The sequence below is a fragment of the Camelina sativa genome, chromosome 14 (genome assembly GCF_030686135.1).
Source record: "Camelina sativa cultivar CO46 ecotype springtype chromosome 14, ASM3068613v1".
Lineage (NCBI taxonomy): Eukaryota > Viridiplantae > Streptophyta > Magnoliopsida > Brassicales > Brassicaceae > Camelina > Camelina sativa.
The window spans coordinates 16,533,735-16,548,861 of record NC_141893.1 but is presented as its reverse complement, the minus strand read 5'-3'; the positions used below and the strand labels follow the sequence as shown (position 1 = coordinate 16,548,861).

At 40.7% G+C, this 15,127-nt stretch overlaps 2 protein-coding genes and 1 non-coding gene across 3 annotated transcripts; all 3 read right to left on the bottom strand.

Moving 5' to 3' along the window:
- Positions 1-1,958: 1,958 nt before the first annotated feature.
- Positions 1,959-2,669, bottom strand: LOC147928314 (uncharacterized). The gene is made up of 3 exons (XM_087486090.1): positions 2,550-2,669; positions 2,165-2,456; positions 1,959-2,074 (listed from the first exon to the last, which is right to left on the bottom strand). The coding sequence occupies exons 1-3, from the start codon at positions 2,667-2,669 to the stop codon at positions 1,959-1,961; spliced, it is 528 nt and encodes a 175-aa protein (XP_087342216.1).
- Positions 2,670-3,449: 780 nt separating this feature from the next.
- Positions 3,450-7,002, bottom strand: LOC104741860 (granule-bound starch synthase 1, chloroplastic/amyloplastic). The gene is made up of 12 exons (XM_010462780.3): positions 6,239-7,002; positions 6,059-6,139; positions 5,838-5,936; positions 5,649-5,738; positions 5,460-5,523; positions 5,276-5,376; positions 5,006-5,115; positions 4,668-4,911; positions 4,388-4,564; positions 4,013-4,291; positions 3,799-3,927; positions 3,450-3,722 (listed from the first exon to the last, which is right to left on the bottom strand). Exons 1-12 carry the CDS (start codon positions 6,560-6,562, stop codon positions 3,606-3,608), a joined length of 1,815 nt encoding a protein of 604 aa, XP_010461082.2. The 5' UTR covers positions 6,563-7,002; the 3' UTR covers positions 3,450-3,605.
- Positions 7,003-9,574: 2,572 nt separating this feature from the next.
- LOC147928313 (small nucleolar RNA R71) lies at positions 9,575-9,681 on the bottom strand. The gene has a single exon (XR_015581039.1). It is a non-coding gene; the product is annotated as a small nucleolar RNA R71 (small nucleolar RNA).
- Between the last annotated feature and the right edge of the window lie 5,446 nt (positions 9,682-15,127).

Sequence of the window (15,127 nt, the reverse complement as noted above, 5' to 3'; positions counted from 1 at the left end):
ACATAGCCATTGAATCTTCACAGATGATACTTTAAGAGCTACTCCAATGTCAACTTCCTTCTTTATTGCTTCCTTAACTTGACCATCTTTCTTCTTTACTCCTTCAGTTTCATATGCTTTGCTTAATTCAAAAGCTTTAAGAATTCCAACAAACTCATCAAAAGCCATCTCATCTAAATTATGAGCTTCTTCAACTGCAGAAATTTTTGACTCAAATTTTGCAGGAAACGATCGCTTCAGCTTCTTCACAAGCTTTTTGTAATGAAGATGTGTTTGGTGATGGTGTTTAAGAGTTTAAACTGATGAGTTCACAATCATATTCAAAAAGGGGGAGAATGAAGATGTATTGGTTTGTCTGAACTAGTGTGTCTGTATGATTCAAGAAGTGATACAGGATTGTTGGTGTTTTATGTGTCTGAGAAGTTTCTAGAAGGTTTGAGAAGGCAATATTGAAGGACGGTTTGAGGATGAATTGAAGAGGAAAATTACTATTTCTTTGGTTAATTAAATTGAAGTTTTACAAGGAAAAGGAAAATAACAAAAAAGAAAAAGGCATTTCTTATGAAATTTGGAAATCTTCTCCTATGGTGATTAGGAAGTCTTGATGGGTATATAAGGAGGTGTTGGGCACTTCCTAGAGAGGTAAGAGAGCTGAGGCATAAAGGTTAGAATCCTAGAGAGCTTTCTGTTTGTGTGCGGCTTAGTTCGTGGTTTGGAGCTTGGGTTGTTCAAGCTTCTTGGTTTGTCGGTGTGACGTGTGTGTGAAGATTGCTCAAGAGAGTTGAAGATCTGAAGTCTAGGCTCAGGGGGAGTTTAGTCCAAGGTTAGGTTATCTTGGTTTGAATCTAGGCTCGGTGTGAGTTTTGTTACCACATAGACTAAATCTCTATCGAGAACCCGCTCTGATACCACTTGTAAATGCGGATGAGGTGCAAATAATAAAGTTCAGAAAGTAAATAACACAAGAGCTTTGTTAACGAGGTTCGGTTTTTCCTACTCCTCGGGACCACGTCCAGATTTCGATTCCACTAGAACAAGAAAGCAAATACAACCTATTCGCAAACGCGTAAATCAAGCACAACCCTCTTAATTCACCGCTCCATTCTATAACATGAAATCTTAAGGATAAATCTCTACCCTTAACTAAACTCACACTGAGCCTAGATTCAAACCAAAATAACCTAACCTTGGGCTAAACTCCCCCTGAGCCTAGACTTCAGATCTTCAACTCTCTTGAGCAACCTTCACACACACGTCACACCGATGAACAAAGAAGTTTGAACAACCCAAGCACCAAACCGCGAAACTAAGCCGCACACAAACATAAAGCTCTCTAGGATTCTAACCTTTATGCCTCAGCTCTCTTACCTCTCTAGGAAGTGCCCAACACCTCCTTATATACCCATCAAGACTTCCTAATCACCATAGGAGAAGATTTCCAAATTTCATAAGAAAATGTCTTTTTCCTTTTTGCTATTTTCCTTTTCCTTGTAAAATTTCAATTTAATTAACCAAAGAAATAGTAATTTTCCTCTTCAATTCATCCTCAAACCGTTCTTCAATATTGCCTTTTCAATCCTTCTAGAAACTTTTCAGGCACATAAAACACCAACAATCCTGTATAACTTCTTGAATCATACAGACACACTAGTTCAGACAAACCAATACATCTTCATATTTTACTACGAAAGTAAGTGGTTTCAATTTCAAACATTAACCTTACACATTATTATCCATACGCTTTCTTTTTTTTTTTGCCAGCAGAATACAAGATTGGCTCAAACGAGCCAATTAGAAGGAAAATTGTTCACGAAGGTAACCAGATGCGACTCCACTCTAGCTCGACACGCCAGTTTGTCCGCTCTACCATTCTGTGATCTGGGAATCTGGACTACAGAAAATGATAGGAATTCATCCTTATCTTCTTCAATAACGTCCAAATATGTCTTGAAAGCAGGTCACTCGGAAGGCGAAGACACCATCTTCACCAAATCAGAACAGTCTGTGAGAAAAACAACTTTCTCATTATCTGCACCAATCATACAGCGCATTGCCCATATGAGGGCTTCCACCTCTGCATGGAGGGGTGACAAGCTACGACGAGAATTAGATGTACCCATAGTGGGAGGTTCTCCCTCAGGAGAAATACAATGTCATCCTCTACCTATAAACTGGTCAGACGCCTTCCAAGATCCATCCACAAAACATCGGTAACTAGATCCATATCCGTTAACCGTGTCACAAGTATGAACCATAGACCTAGATGGAGGTCGAGAGCCACCCTGAGGTAAGGAGCCTAAGGGATCCTCTTGGGCTAAAGACCAAAGCTTTGATTCCTCTTCCGCTATCCGTAAAATAGCTAACGGATTGGAATCCAAGTTGCTGAACAACTTATCATTTCTGGCCTTCCAGATATACCAGAGAATCCATGGAAACACTTCTACCGAAGGAGTGTCCTGAAATCTCCAAAATAATGAATTCATGTTATCATAAAGAGAGTTTGAAGGGAAGCAACCCGAAGATGTCGGGAATTGGGACAATCCCCAAACCTGCCTAGCCGGAGGACATAAGAAAAGGGCACGATTGACTGTCTCCTCCGACCCTCCACAAATCGCACACTCCATATCACAACTAAGTCCACGTCGCCGCAGATTAGCTGTTGTCGCCATGCAACCCGTAATTGCTTGCCACAAAAAATGTCTAAATTTTGGTGGGCACCTAATCTGCCAGACAAATGCATGTAGAGGAACAATATTGGGACCGGAGACAGGGGAGTCATTGTCCGGTTTAAGGCGCAAAGCTTGATATCCAGATTTAACGGTGTATACTCCGTTTTTTTGTCAAATTCCGACCCAAGCTATCCTGTGTGGTCAGATTACCAAGGGGTAAAGCAAAAATAAAGACTACATCTTCCGGTTCGAAAAAAGCCGAAAGCGATAAATTGATTTGAATAATAAATATTGTAATTAAGAGGTTGGTAATCGGATACTAAAAATAAAGAAAGTAGGTTCTGCCGTCCCTCTATGTTCAAGATAAAAAAAATTTCAAGATCGACTAATAAAATAATTAACTAAATGTTAGAAATAAATATGAGAACGGCCTGAATTGCTTAATTACAGACATAAAAAAAGAATTAGCAAAACAAAATTCTCTGTGAAATAATTAAGAAACGAGCAATTGGTCGCTCTGCTTTGCCTGGTCAGTGATTATAGAAACTGAACTTTGGCGTTGGTCTTCTTGATAATTCCTTCGTATTTGTTCTATACTTTATCATATTCTTTTTTTTTTTTTTTTTTTTTTTTTTTAGAAAAAACAGGGCATTTATTTTTAAAAATACATTTTTACCACTCATTTATAGATAAATTTTTATGCTATATTTTGGTAAACAAGATTCGATAAGTTTTGATGAATTTGCCAAAATTGGTAGTTTCTAATACCACAATGTGAAATTGGTAGGTTCACGAAAATTTTATTATCATAATAGACTCTGTAACATTTCCCATATACAGTAGTATACATTACTTGTCCTCGACCTTCCCTAATCCTAACTTCCTAACGCATTCTTCAACCACTTACGAGTTACGACACAAAGAAAAAACACATTCTCAAGGCGTCGCTACGTTCTCCTTCGCCAGAGGAGCTATCTCTTCACCCTCGATTCCGGCTTCACTCCCGGCCACATTTAGGGACAATAGTACCTTCTCCCACAACCTCGCAGGTCCCTGCATCTCATCAATATCAAGATTGATTCCAACAACAACCAAAGTTTCAAACTTTACAATGAATTGAAACACTAACCTTCCAGGAGAAGTCTTGGTCCATGCAGTTCTTAACCATCTCTTTCATTGCGGATGTTCCATACACTGCAACGGCTCTCGTCACAGCCTTTGCTGTTGCAATCACATCTTCCGGATCCACAACTTCACACTGTAAACAAAGCAAATTCGTAACTCAATTTTAGAATATTAATCTGTTGTAATGTACCTATCAGAAACACTGTTTTTTGAGTTACCTTGACGTTGAATCTTCCAATGTGGAAACCTGTGTAGCCATCTTTAACAGTGTCCACAAGGCCACCAGTAGATGCGACAATAGGGACGGTTCCATATCTCATAGCGTGCAGCTGAATGAGACCACACGGCTCAAACCTGCTGGGGACAATGATGAAGTCAGCTCCAGCAGTGATCATATGAGCCAACGGCACGTTGAATTTCGCCACTCCAACTGCCTTCCCTGGGAATTTCTCTTCCAGTTCCAGAATCTGAGCCTCCATCTTCTTCTTACCGGTTCCCTGTTGAAAAAAAAATCAGGTAAGATTCAACAAGTTTGTGATCGTAAAGTGGTTATTTATGATCACAACAAGTCCACCGCTTTATGCAGTACTCACAAGGATAACCATCTGAACGTTAAGCCCCATGAACTTGGAAATAGCTTCCACTAGGATATCAGAGCCCTTCTGTTCCTCTAACCTCCCTATGAAACCGATAACAGGGACATCCCTGTCCACAGGAAGTCCAACAGCAGCCTGAAGAGCTTCTTTGATCAATGGCTTAGCATCAGTAACCTGTAAAAACAAGAAAATACATGTAATAAGATCAGTAACCATTTCCCGCCTACTTGTTCAATTCCAAATGCACTGATCTATGAGATAAAAATAAAAATCTTACAGTGGTAATATCATATTTGATATCTATGTACTTGTCAGTGGAAGGGTTCCATTCTTGAACATCCATTCCGTTAATAATCCCGGAAACTGTTTTCATTCGAAGGTATGTATGGAGTTCCACGCCTCGATCGATTCCAGAGATGAGTTCTTGAGCGTAGTATGGACTAACTGTCAAGACACGGTCCGCTTCCAGAATTGCAGCCTTCATCCAGTTAATTTTCCGTCCTTTTACCGGCTTTTCATACCTGAATATGGAACATAAGTAGTTTATATAACTGAAAACAACATATAAAACGGAATGGTGTGTTGTTCTGAGAAAGCTTTCGTAGACATCAGTACCCGTCAATGAAGTCGAACGAACTTTTAAAACTGGTGGGCAAATTGAGAAGAGAGTAGTCATCAAAGGCAAATCTTCCCTGGTAGGCTATGTTGTGAATGCAGAAGACAACCTAGACAGTAAACACCACCCGATGGCAATTTTGATATATCGTTCGTTGGTAAAAATGTATGAAAGCTAGAGTCGCAGTTCAAGGTTTGTTAAAAGCTTTCTCCTTTAAAACTGGATAGCTAAATAAATGAATGAACACTGCTAGTTCTATTTATACCTACCTTTGCATTTATGTAGACTCCATGAGATTGATACTTAGATTTGAGGTAACATGGAAGAAGAGCTGTGTGCCAGTCATTGGCAACAAAGACCACATCTTCACCTACAAACATCAGACAAATACGATTTTTGAAACTTTTCAGAAAACTGATGATTTTTATACTCAGAAAAAAATCATTTTCTCACCATATGGTCCAGAGAAATACTTGCTGCTGTTCAGGTTCAGAACCTGTGGTGCCTCAAGAGCAGCCTACCAAGAGGTAAATCATGTTATTATTGCTTAGCTACATGTTCCAATCAAATGACTCAGAACACAACACCAACACAACCGTGAGAGTTCAACAACTAGAGAAGTAAAAAGAAAAAGAGTTTTACCTGACACAAGAGACTGAACCGTAGTTGGTTGTCATTGTAGTCTACTCCAGTTATAGGACCATAGATTTTGGATCCTGTTTTGCCCAAAACCTGCATTATTCCCTCATGAGCTCACCAAAAGTACAATACACCTTGTGATTGATTAGTTAACCAATATATATATATATATATATATATAAACAAACAAACCTTAGCAAGAAAGATTGGATGATCAACAAAGACACGATCAACTCCACGTTTGTAGCAATGAAAGAAACGGACATCCTCAACTTTATCCCCAATTTGGATCTGCATCAGAATAACATTACAAAGAGATATGGCCTCCTTAATTAATGCATCATTTGTAAGAACTGAAGCATAATCCTATATATTAAAATACACATACAGAGCAAAAGAGGAGAGAATACTACCTGAGCCACAACACAAGTGTCCCAAGCATCTTTATATTGGTCATACCGAGGGCAAATCGTCATCACACGGTGGCCTCTAGCCTAACAAAAAAAAAAAAAAAAACAGAACACATTACGTTCAATAAAGACCTCAAGACATGTCAAAAATCAAGCTAATTCAATGTGTGTACATGAACTTACAGCCAGAGCTGGAGGCAGACCACCGAGGACATCACCGAGGCCACCAGTCTTGCTCCATGGACCAACCTCAGCTCCAATAAAAACCACAGACATCCCTTTCTCACACACAATCTTACCGGCAGGTTTAACTTTAGGAGCCTTCTTGTTAGCAGCGGAAACTTGAGATGATCTCCTGTGAACCATGTTGGAAGACCTTAACCCACAGTGAGTCATGGATTGACCTTTCAAGGTTATCTGAGACAGATCAGAGCCCGGAGAAACTCCATGGGTGTTGTAAAGTAAAGTCCTTGACACAAAGTGAGAAGAAGCAGTCACAGTTGCCATTGTTCAACACACACACACAAAATAATTAAAAAAAAAATCGATACTTTGACTTTGAGTGGAAAAGTTCAAACTTTGCGATGATTCTTTGACAAAAAAAAACCTCACAGATTTCACGGCGCCGAAGCTAATGGAGGAGGAGATGAGAAAAGCAGTGAAGAGTGCTGAGAGGACTGAGGAGAAAGAATGAATGAATGGTCGGAAGTTGTAGTGACACGTGGCGTAAATATAGTAGTTGAGTGGGCGATTTCCATCACATGATGAGAGAGGGTGGTCAATTTCAATCAATGGCATTGCCCGAGAGGCTAAAAGTTGTTTTTAACTTTTGGTGCGTACGTTTTGGTCGGGGAGAGGCTAACAGTATCGACGGCTGAGATTTGTGAAAAAACATACATATGGGACTCTCTCTCTCTAATTGGGGGGTCACTTCCCGTCGCTTATACAAGTGTTGTTTGCTTTTGTCGTCATATATCATGAACCACAACTTTTCTTGGCCCCATTTGTTTAAAATTCACGGTGTAGAATTTTTGTCATTTTTTTTTTTTTTTTTTTTTTTTTGAGAAAAAAATTATTATGTTTGTATTTTTTTTTTTTTGTAAGTGTGTTTGAAGATTTTAGATTTGATGAGTTACAAATAAATAAGAGTTTAATAATGAAATTACTGATTATATTAAGAGAGTTACCTGGATGCTTGTGCGGGCAAGAGTTGAATAGAAAAAACAATCCAATTTTATTTTTTAAATTATTAAATCAAAATTTTGTTATATTTTTAAAACATTTTCAAATTTAAAGTATTAAATGAGTCCAATACATTTGTTATGGTTAATTTTAATTAGGTTGATATAATGATTTGGATCAATATAATATGTAATTTCGTTTAGACCATTAATTTATATATAATAGTGATATGTCTATATTTTGTCTCTTCTTAGCATATATTTATCATGCATTTAGCTAGGATAACTCATTGGTTTGCATTATTTTCTAGTGCTTTCTATACACTTTGCATGTTTTGGTAGTTCTTACATCATCCTTGCATACATTGTGCATTTTGGAGTATTCAGGTATTTAGGAGACGTTGGAAGCGCATCCCTTCGGCCATGCACCCCAGCCGTCTGATCGAGCCATGCACTCCAGCTGTCTGATCAACCCACGCACCCCAGCGGTCTGATCGAGCCACTCTCACTCGCCACGCACTCCAGCTACTAAACGCACACCGACTCGTTCGCACATGTCAGGAAGACGTTCCGTCTTACACGCTCCAGGAGATTCCCAAACCGACTCTTCACCTTGTCGTTTTAAGTTTTAGGGATTTACATGTTTTTACCATAAATATATTTTGTTAAGTCTTAGTTTGGGACATCTTTTATTCTCGTATTGTTTCTTTTCCTAAAAGTTGACCTAGCCACTAAAAACGTTCTGATACTTGTATTCCGGCATCTTTGAGTTTATTGAGTATTTGCATTTGATTTCTTTTATAAGTTGTTCATCTCATTTTTATCTATCTTACAATGCTTGATTTAATATTTTCTGAGTTTGTATCCTTGATGATGATTTTCGGATCTGAATAGTGTAGTAGTTCTTGAGGATGGGATAGATTAGGTGGAGGATCTTATGATGTAGAGTGTTTAAGCTTTGATTTGTATGATTCCCTTCTGGACTAGAGTTAGAAATACTTGTTTCTCTCTAATCAATTTGAACTAGGTTTTAGACATTTCCGCACCCAAAAGGTGTTCGATGAAATGTCTGACCAACTAGTGCCAGAGACTTACGTTCCTAGCCTAAGAGATTAGTTGTCTAGGATGTTTGTTGACGAGAATGAACTTGTTTTTCATGCCATGCTTGATCATGTTTCTCTAGCGAGAGCTAGGTTTGGAAGTGGTTTAGTTTGAGTAGCTTCTGTCAAGAGATTGGATTAGCTAAGAAGTGATGTTCATTGTTTAGGGATGATTTGCTTGTGGCATGTTAAACGCTCTATAGACTAGGATACTCCACCGACATCAATTACTCCCATCCTTAGGACCTCTTTCTTTCTGATTTCTATTGCATTCCTGAGACTGTTTCGTTTCTTGCTTTTTTGTTCATGCTTAGACTCGTTTCTATTTTTATCCATTTTTGCTTCTTGTCATACATTTTTGTTTCTAGTTCTGTGACTCATTTCCGTTTTGCATTTTGATCACTCTAGGATTGTTAGACATATAACTATTCTCTGAACTGGCTTGACTTGTGATTGCTTGATTGCATCTCAATTGTTAGTAAAGTTTCCCAACTGGATTGACACCTTAAGTTTTACAACTGCATAAGGTTAATTGAACCTGCTAGGACATACAAAAATCCTAGTATCAATTTGGCGCCGTTGCCATTTGGGATTCGTTTTGCTACATTTAAGATTTCAAGGGTGGCAAGATTAAGTTCTATTGCACTTATCATTCTGAGTACTGACTTGTTTTGGTTGTCTGCTTGTTTGTTTTGCATTTCAGGAACCTGTTGATTGCAACGTTGCATGCACACCAGATCAAGAGGACATCATAATCTCTTTCCTGCTATCGACGACATCAATCGGTTATAAAGACCACGACAAGCTCGTCAACTCACTGATCATCCCGCACCCGTTACTATGGAACAACCGAATGGACCACATCCGGGACCTTGAAACATTGGTGCTGGGGATGCACCGAGAACACTCATACTCAGCATGCTGGAATCGTCCATCCCACCGTGCAGAACAACAACTTCGAAATCAAAAGTGGTATGATCTCCATGATCCAAGGAAACAAGTTTCACAGGTTGCCTATGGAGGATCCACTCAACCACTTGGACGAGTTCGACCGTCTGTGCAGTCTCACCAAGATCAACGACATGAGTGAGGATGGTTACAAGTTGCGCCTCTTCCCATTCTCCATGGGAGACAAAGCTCATCAATGGGAGAAAAATCTTCCCAAGGGATCAATTACCACCTGAGATGATTGCAAGAAAGCATTCTTAGCCAAGTTCTTCTTCAACTCCAGAACAGCACGTCTCAGGAATGAGATTTCTAGCTTTACTCATAAGAGCTCAAAATCATTCTGTGAAGCTTGGGAGCGTTTAAAGGGTTACCACAGCCAATGTCCACACCATGGTTTCAGCAACGAGTCACTGCTGAGCACTCTCTACCGTGGTGTACTACCAAAGATACGTATGCTGCTTGACACTGCTTCTAACGGTAATTTCCTGAACAAAGACGTTGAGGAAGGATGACAATTGGTGGAGAATCTCGCTCAGTCTGACGGCAACTACCATGAGGACTATTACCGCACAGTTCGCGGCGACGCTGGGTCTGAGAAGAAGTACAAGAAGGACCTCAAAAATGTCAATGATAAGCTTGACTGTATCTTGCTAAGCCAGCAGAGGAGCGTCCACTTCGTATATGAGGATGACCCTTTCCAAGTTCCAGATGGGGAGGGCTAGCAGACTGAGGAGATCAGCTATGTCCAGAATCAGGGTGGATACAACAAAGGTTACAACCCCTACAAGACGAATCCCAATTTGTCTTACCGAAGTAACAATGTTGCTGATCCACAAGATCAGGTGTACCCGCCTCAACAACAACAGCAAGGTCAACAAAAACCTTTTGTGCCTTACAATCCGGGATTCGCTCCAAAGCAATAGTTCCAGCAGGGTTACCAAGCTCCCTCATGAACACCGCCAAGATTCCGCCCTCAACCAGTTCAGCCTACTCCAGCCCCAGATCAAGATTTGAAGCAAATGTTGCAACAACTTCTTTAGGGTCAAGCTAGCGGTTTCATGGATACTGCTAAGAAGTTTGCTGACCTTAGTCAGAAGAGGGAATGTTCCTACAATGATCTGAACGTCAAATTTGAAGCTCTGACTTCGAAGATAAGGTATATGGAAGGCCAATCTGCTTCTACTTCTGCACCAAAGTCTGGCCAATTCCCAGGGAAAGCTGTTCAGAACCCCAAGGAGTTTGCAAACTCAATTACGCTGAGAAGTGGGAAAACATTGCCTCCCAGACAGGGAGTTCCAGACGTCACTGAGGACAATGAGGAATTAGATGGGGAGGATTTTGTTCAGGATGAAACTCAGATGAAGAACCCAGCCGAATCAGTCAAGGATCCGGTTGAACCAGTGAAGCAGTCCGAATCTGAAGCTGTTAAGGAGCCTGTTGTTTCTAATGACAGACCTGCGAGGTTCATCCCTCCACCGTACAAGCCTCTTCTACTATTTTCGGTGAGGCTTAAGAAGCAACTTACTGAGAAGTACAAAGCCTTGTTCGGAAAAAAAGTCAAGGAGATTGAGTTGAGGATGCTATTGCTGGATGCATTCGCACTTGTTCCTCACTACCAGAAATTCCTCAAGGACTTAGTGATGGAGAGATCAAAAGAAGTTCAAGGCATGGTGGTACTAAGTCTTGAGTGCAGTGCAATCATCCAGAAGAAGATTGTACCCAAGAAGCTCAAAGATCCGGGATCATTCACTCTACCTTGCCCCCTTGGACCTATGTATTTTGATAGGTGTTTATGTGATCTTGGCGCTTCAGTTAATCTGATGCCATTTTCTGTGGCTAAGAGGTTGGGTTTCACAAGGTTCAAGGGTTGCGATATCTCCCTCATCCTTGCCGATAGATCAGTGAGACTTCCACATGGTATTTTAGAGGACTTACCTGTTAGGATCGGAGATGTGGAAGTGCCAACCGACTTTGTGGTTCTGGAGATGGATGAAGAACCAAAAGATCCGCTGATCTTAGGAAGACCGTTCCTGGCGGCTGCTGGAGCCATCATTGGTGTCAGAAATGGCAAGATTGATCTTAATTTGGGCGACGACTTCATTATGAAGTTTGACATGAAGGATACTTTGAAGAAGCCAACAATAGGAGGACAAGTCTTCTTGAAGAGATGGATAAGTTGGCTGATGAGTTGTTGGAGGATTTACCTGACGAGGATCATCTCAAGACTGCTTTGACCAAGGATGGAGAAGAAGGGTTCCTGCATGAGGAGATCACTTATTACAAGAATATGCTAGACTCCCACTGAGAAACGGACGAACCAGAGGAGTTCGAGCAGCTGTCTGACGCAGAAGAGGTATGTGCAGTTGAGGCAGAAACTTCAAAACGCGAGATCTCCGTCTCGACCAACGTTAGGACCCGACTCGAGACACCAATGTCCCACTTGATCGAGCCACCGCTCGAGCCGCACACCTTGCACTCGACCGTGACCTCTCCTGACTTTCATGCTGATGACTGGTCGGAACTGAAAGCTCCAAAGGTAGAACTTAAAACTCTTCCTTCCAGACTCATGTATGTTTTTCTGGGAACCAATTCCACTTATCCTATCATAGTGAATGCTAGGTTGAGTGATGATGTATTGGGGTTGCTAGTAACTGATCTCAAGAAGTATAGAAAGGCTATAGGGTATTCATTAGATGATATCAAGGGTATTTCGCCTAGCCTTTGCATGCATAGATTCAATCTTGAAAATGAGTCTTATGCTAGTATTGAACCACAAAGGAGATTGAATCCTAATCTGAAGGAAGTAGTAAAGAAGGAAATCTTAAAACTGCATGATGTTGGAGTTATCTATCCTATCTCTGATAGTACTTGGATATCTCCAGTGCACTGTGTACCTAAAAAGGGAGGAATCACTGTTATCAAAAACGAAAAAGATGAGCTAATCCCAGCTAGGACCATCACTGGACATAGGATGTGCATTGATTATAGGAAGTTGAATGTTGTATCTAGGAAAGATCATTTTCCTTTGCCTTTCATTGATCAAATGTTAGAAAGATTAGCCAGTCATCCCTACTACTGTTTCCTTGATGGGTATAGTGGATTCTTCCAAATCCCTATCCACCCAAATGATCAGGAAAAGACAACATTTACTTGTCCTTATGGCACTTTTGCCTACAGACGCATGCCATTTGGTTTGTGCAATGCTCCTGCAACCTTTCAAAGGTGCATGACTTCAATTTTCTCGGATTTGATGGAGGAGTCAGTGGAAGTGTTTACGGACGACTTCTCTATATACGGTTCCACTTTCTCCTCCTGTTTGTTGAATTTGTGCAGGGTATTGACGCGATGTGAGGAGACGAACTTGGTGCTGAACTGGGAGAAATGCCACTTTATGGTCGAGAAAGGTATCGTTCTGGGACACAAGATTTCTGAGAAAGGAATTGAGGTTGATAAATCTAAGATTGAGGTCATGGTTCAACTTCAACCGCCTAAGACAGTGAATGACATCAGAAGCTTTCTGGGACATGCTGGGTTTTACAGGAGATCATCAAGGACTTCTAAAAAATTGCAAGACCTTTGACGAGGTTGCTGTGCAAGGAGGTTGATTTCGAATTTGATGCAGCATGTTTGGAAGCTGTCAGCAAGATCAAAGAGGCCTTGGTTTCGGCACCCATAGTACAAACCCCAAATTGGGATCATCCGTTTGAGATTATGAGTGGCGCTTCAGACGTCGCAGTTGAAGCAGTTCTGGGACAGCGTATTGACAAGAAGCTTTATGTCATCTACTACGCAAGTCGCGCCTTGGAAGAGACTCAAGGAAGGTACGCTACTACAGAGAAGGAACTCCTAGCAGTTGTGTTTGCATTCGAAAAATTCAGGAGTTATATGGTAGGTTCGAAGGTCATTGTGTATACCGATCATGCTGCTCTGAGACACATCTATTCGAAGAAAGATACCAAGCCGAGAATGTTGAGATTGATAATGCTACTTCAGGAGTTCGACATGGAGATGGTTGACAAGAAAGACATAGAAAACGGAGTTGCAGACCACCTGTCAAGAATGAGGATTGAAGATCCTGTTCCCATAGATGATTCAATGTCTGAGGAATAACTTCTGGTAGCCCAGGTTTGTGAGCAGATGCATGACACAAAGCTTGTGATACTAGGATTTTTGTGTGTCTATTATAGCAGGTCTCAATCAACCTAATGCAGTTGTAGTACAAAAGGTGTCAATCCAAGTGGGATGTTGCCAACAATTGAGATGCAATAAAAAAATCACAAGTTAAGCCAATTCAAAGAGTGGTTTTGTATCTAACAATCCTAGAATGACCAAAATGCAAAACGGAAATGAGTCTCAGAACTAGAAACGAGAATGCATGACAAGGAGCAAAAATGAATGAAAACAGAAACGAGTCTAAGCATGAACAAAACTGCAAGATAAGAAACAGTCTCAGGAATGCAATAAAAATCAGGGAGAAAGAAGTCCTAAGGATGGGAGTAATTGATGTCGGTGGAGTCTCCTAGTCTACAGAGTGTTTAACATACGACAAGCAAACTATCCCTAAACAATGAACATCACAACTTAGCTAATCCAATCTCTTGGCAAAAGCTACTCAGACTCAACCACTTCCATACCTAGCTCTTGCTAGAGAAACAAGGTCGAGAAGGCATGACAAACAAGTTCATTCACGTCAACAAACATCCTATAAACCTAATCTCTTATGCTAGGAACGTAAGTCTCTAGCACTAGTTGGTCAGACATTTCATCAAACACCTTTTGGGTGTGTAAATGTCTCCAACCTAGTTCCAATTGATCAGAGAGAAACTAGTAATTCTAACACTAGTCCAGAAGGGAATCATACAAATCAAAGCTTAAACACCCTACATCCTAAGATCCTCCACCTAGTCTATCCCATCCCCAAGAACCTTACTACTCAGATCCGGAAATCATCACCAAAGATACAAATCCAGAAAACATTGAACAAAACATAGTAGAAAGATAGAAATGAGAAGAACAATTTCGTAGAAGAAATCAAGTGCAAAAACTGAATAAACTCGAAGATGTCGGATTACAAGTCTCAGAGCGTTTTTTGGTGGCTAGGTTAAACCTTAGAAAAGAAAACGAGATAAAAGATCAGATGTCCCCGCAAAGACTTAACAAAACATATTTATAGTAAAAACATGTAAATCTCTAAAACTTAAAGCGACAAGGTGAAGAGTCGGTTTGGGAATCTCCTGAAGCGTGTAAGACGGAACGTCTTCCTGATATGTGCGGTCGAGTGGTGGCTCGAGTGTGTGATGGTGTTGGCTCGAACGGGTGGCTCGAGGTGGAGGTTTGAGTCGACGGACAGCGGCTCGAGCTGGAGGGTCGAGTCGACGGGCAGCGGCTCGAGCTGGGTGTAAACGCATCTACTAAAACGATAATAACTCTTGAACCACACCACCGATTGACATGAATTAAACGACATTGGAAAGATGACTCAATGAGTTATCCTAGCTAAATGCATGATAAATATATGCTAAGGAGAGACAAAATATAGACATATCAACTTGAGAACCTCAGAATCAGATGCATGGCGATCACTTCTGAGACTGCACCATGGTATGTAGATGTCGTGAATTACAAGGTTTGTGGAGAAGTTCCTGATGACATGGATCCCTACAGGAAGAAGAAGTTTTTCAGGGAGGTCAACCACTACTTCTGGGATGAGCCCTACCTGTACAAAAGAGGTTCTGACGGTCTGTTCAGGAGATGCATAGCAGAAAGGAAAGTGCAGGGAGTGCTTGAACATTGTCACGACTCCACCTATGGAGGTCACTTTGCCACATTCAAGACAGCTCAGA

Excerpts from the sequence above, each read along its gene's own strand:
- LOC104741860 (XM_010462780.3), bottom strand. The coding sequence starts at position 6,562 with ATGGCAACTGTGACTGCTTCTTCTCACTTTGTGTCAAGGACTTTACTT. Across the intron at positions 5,937-6,058 it reads ACACTTGTGTTGTGGCTCAG|ATCCAAATTGGGGATAAAGT; the intron begins GTAGTATTCTCT and ends ATTCTGATGCAG. Across the intron at positions 4,912-5,005 it reads TCGTTCGACTTCATTGACGG|GTATGAAAAGCCGGTAAAAG; the intron begins GTACTGATGTCT and ends TTCCATATTCAG.
- LOC147928314 (XM_087486090.1), bottom strand. The coding sequence starts at position 2,669 with ATGGCGACAACAGCTAATCTGCGGCGACGTGGACTTAGTTGTGATATG. Across the intron at positions 2,457-2,549 it reads TATGTCCTCCGGCTAGGCAG|GACACTCCTTCGGTAGAAGT; the intron begins GTTTGGGGATTG and ends TGGAGATTTCAG. Across the intron at positions 2,075-2,164 it reads GGCGTCTGACCAGTTTATAG|AGGTGGAAGCCCTCATATGG; the intron begins GTAGAGGATGAC and ends CCCTCCATGCAG.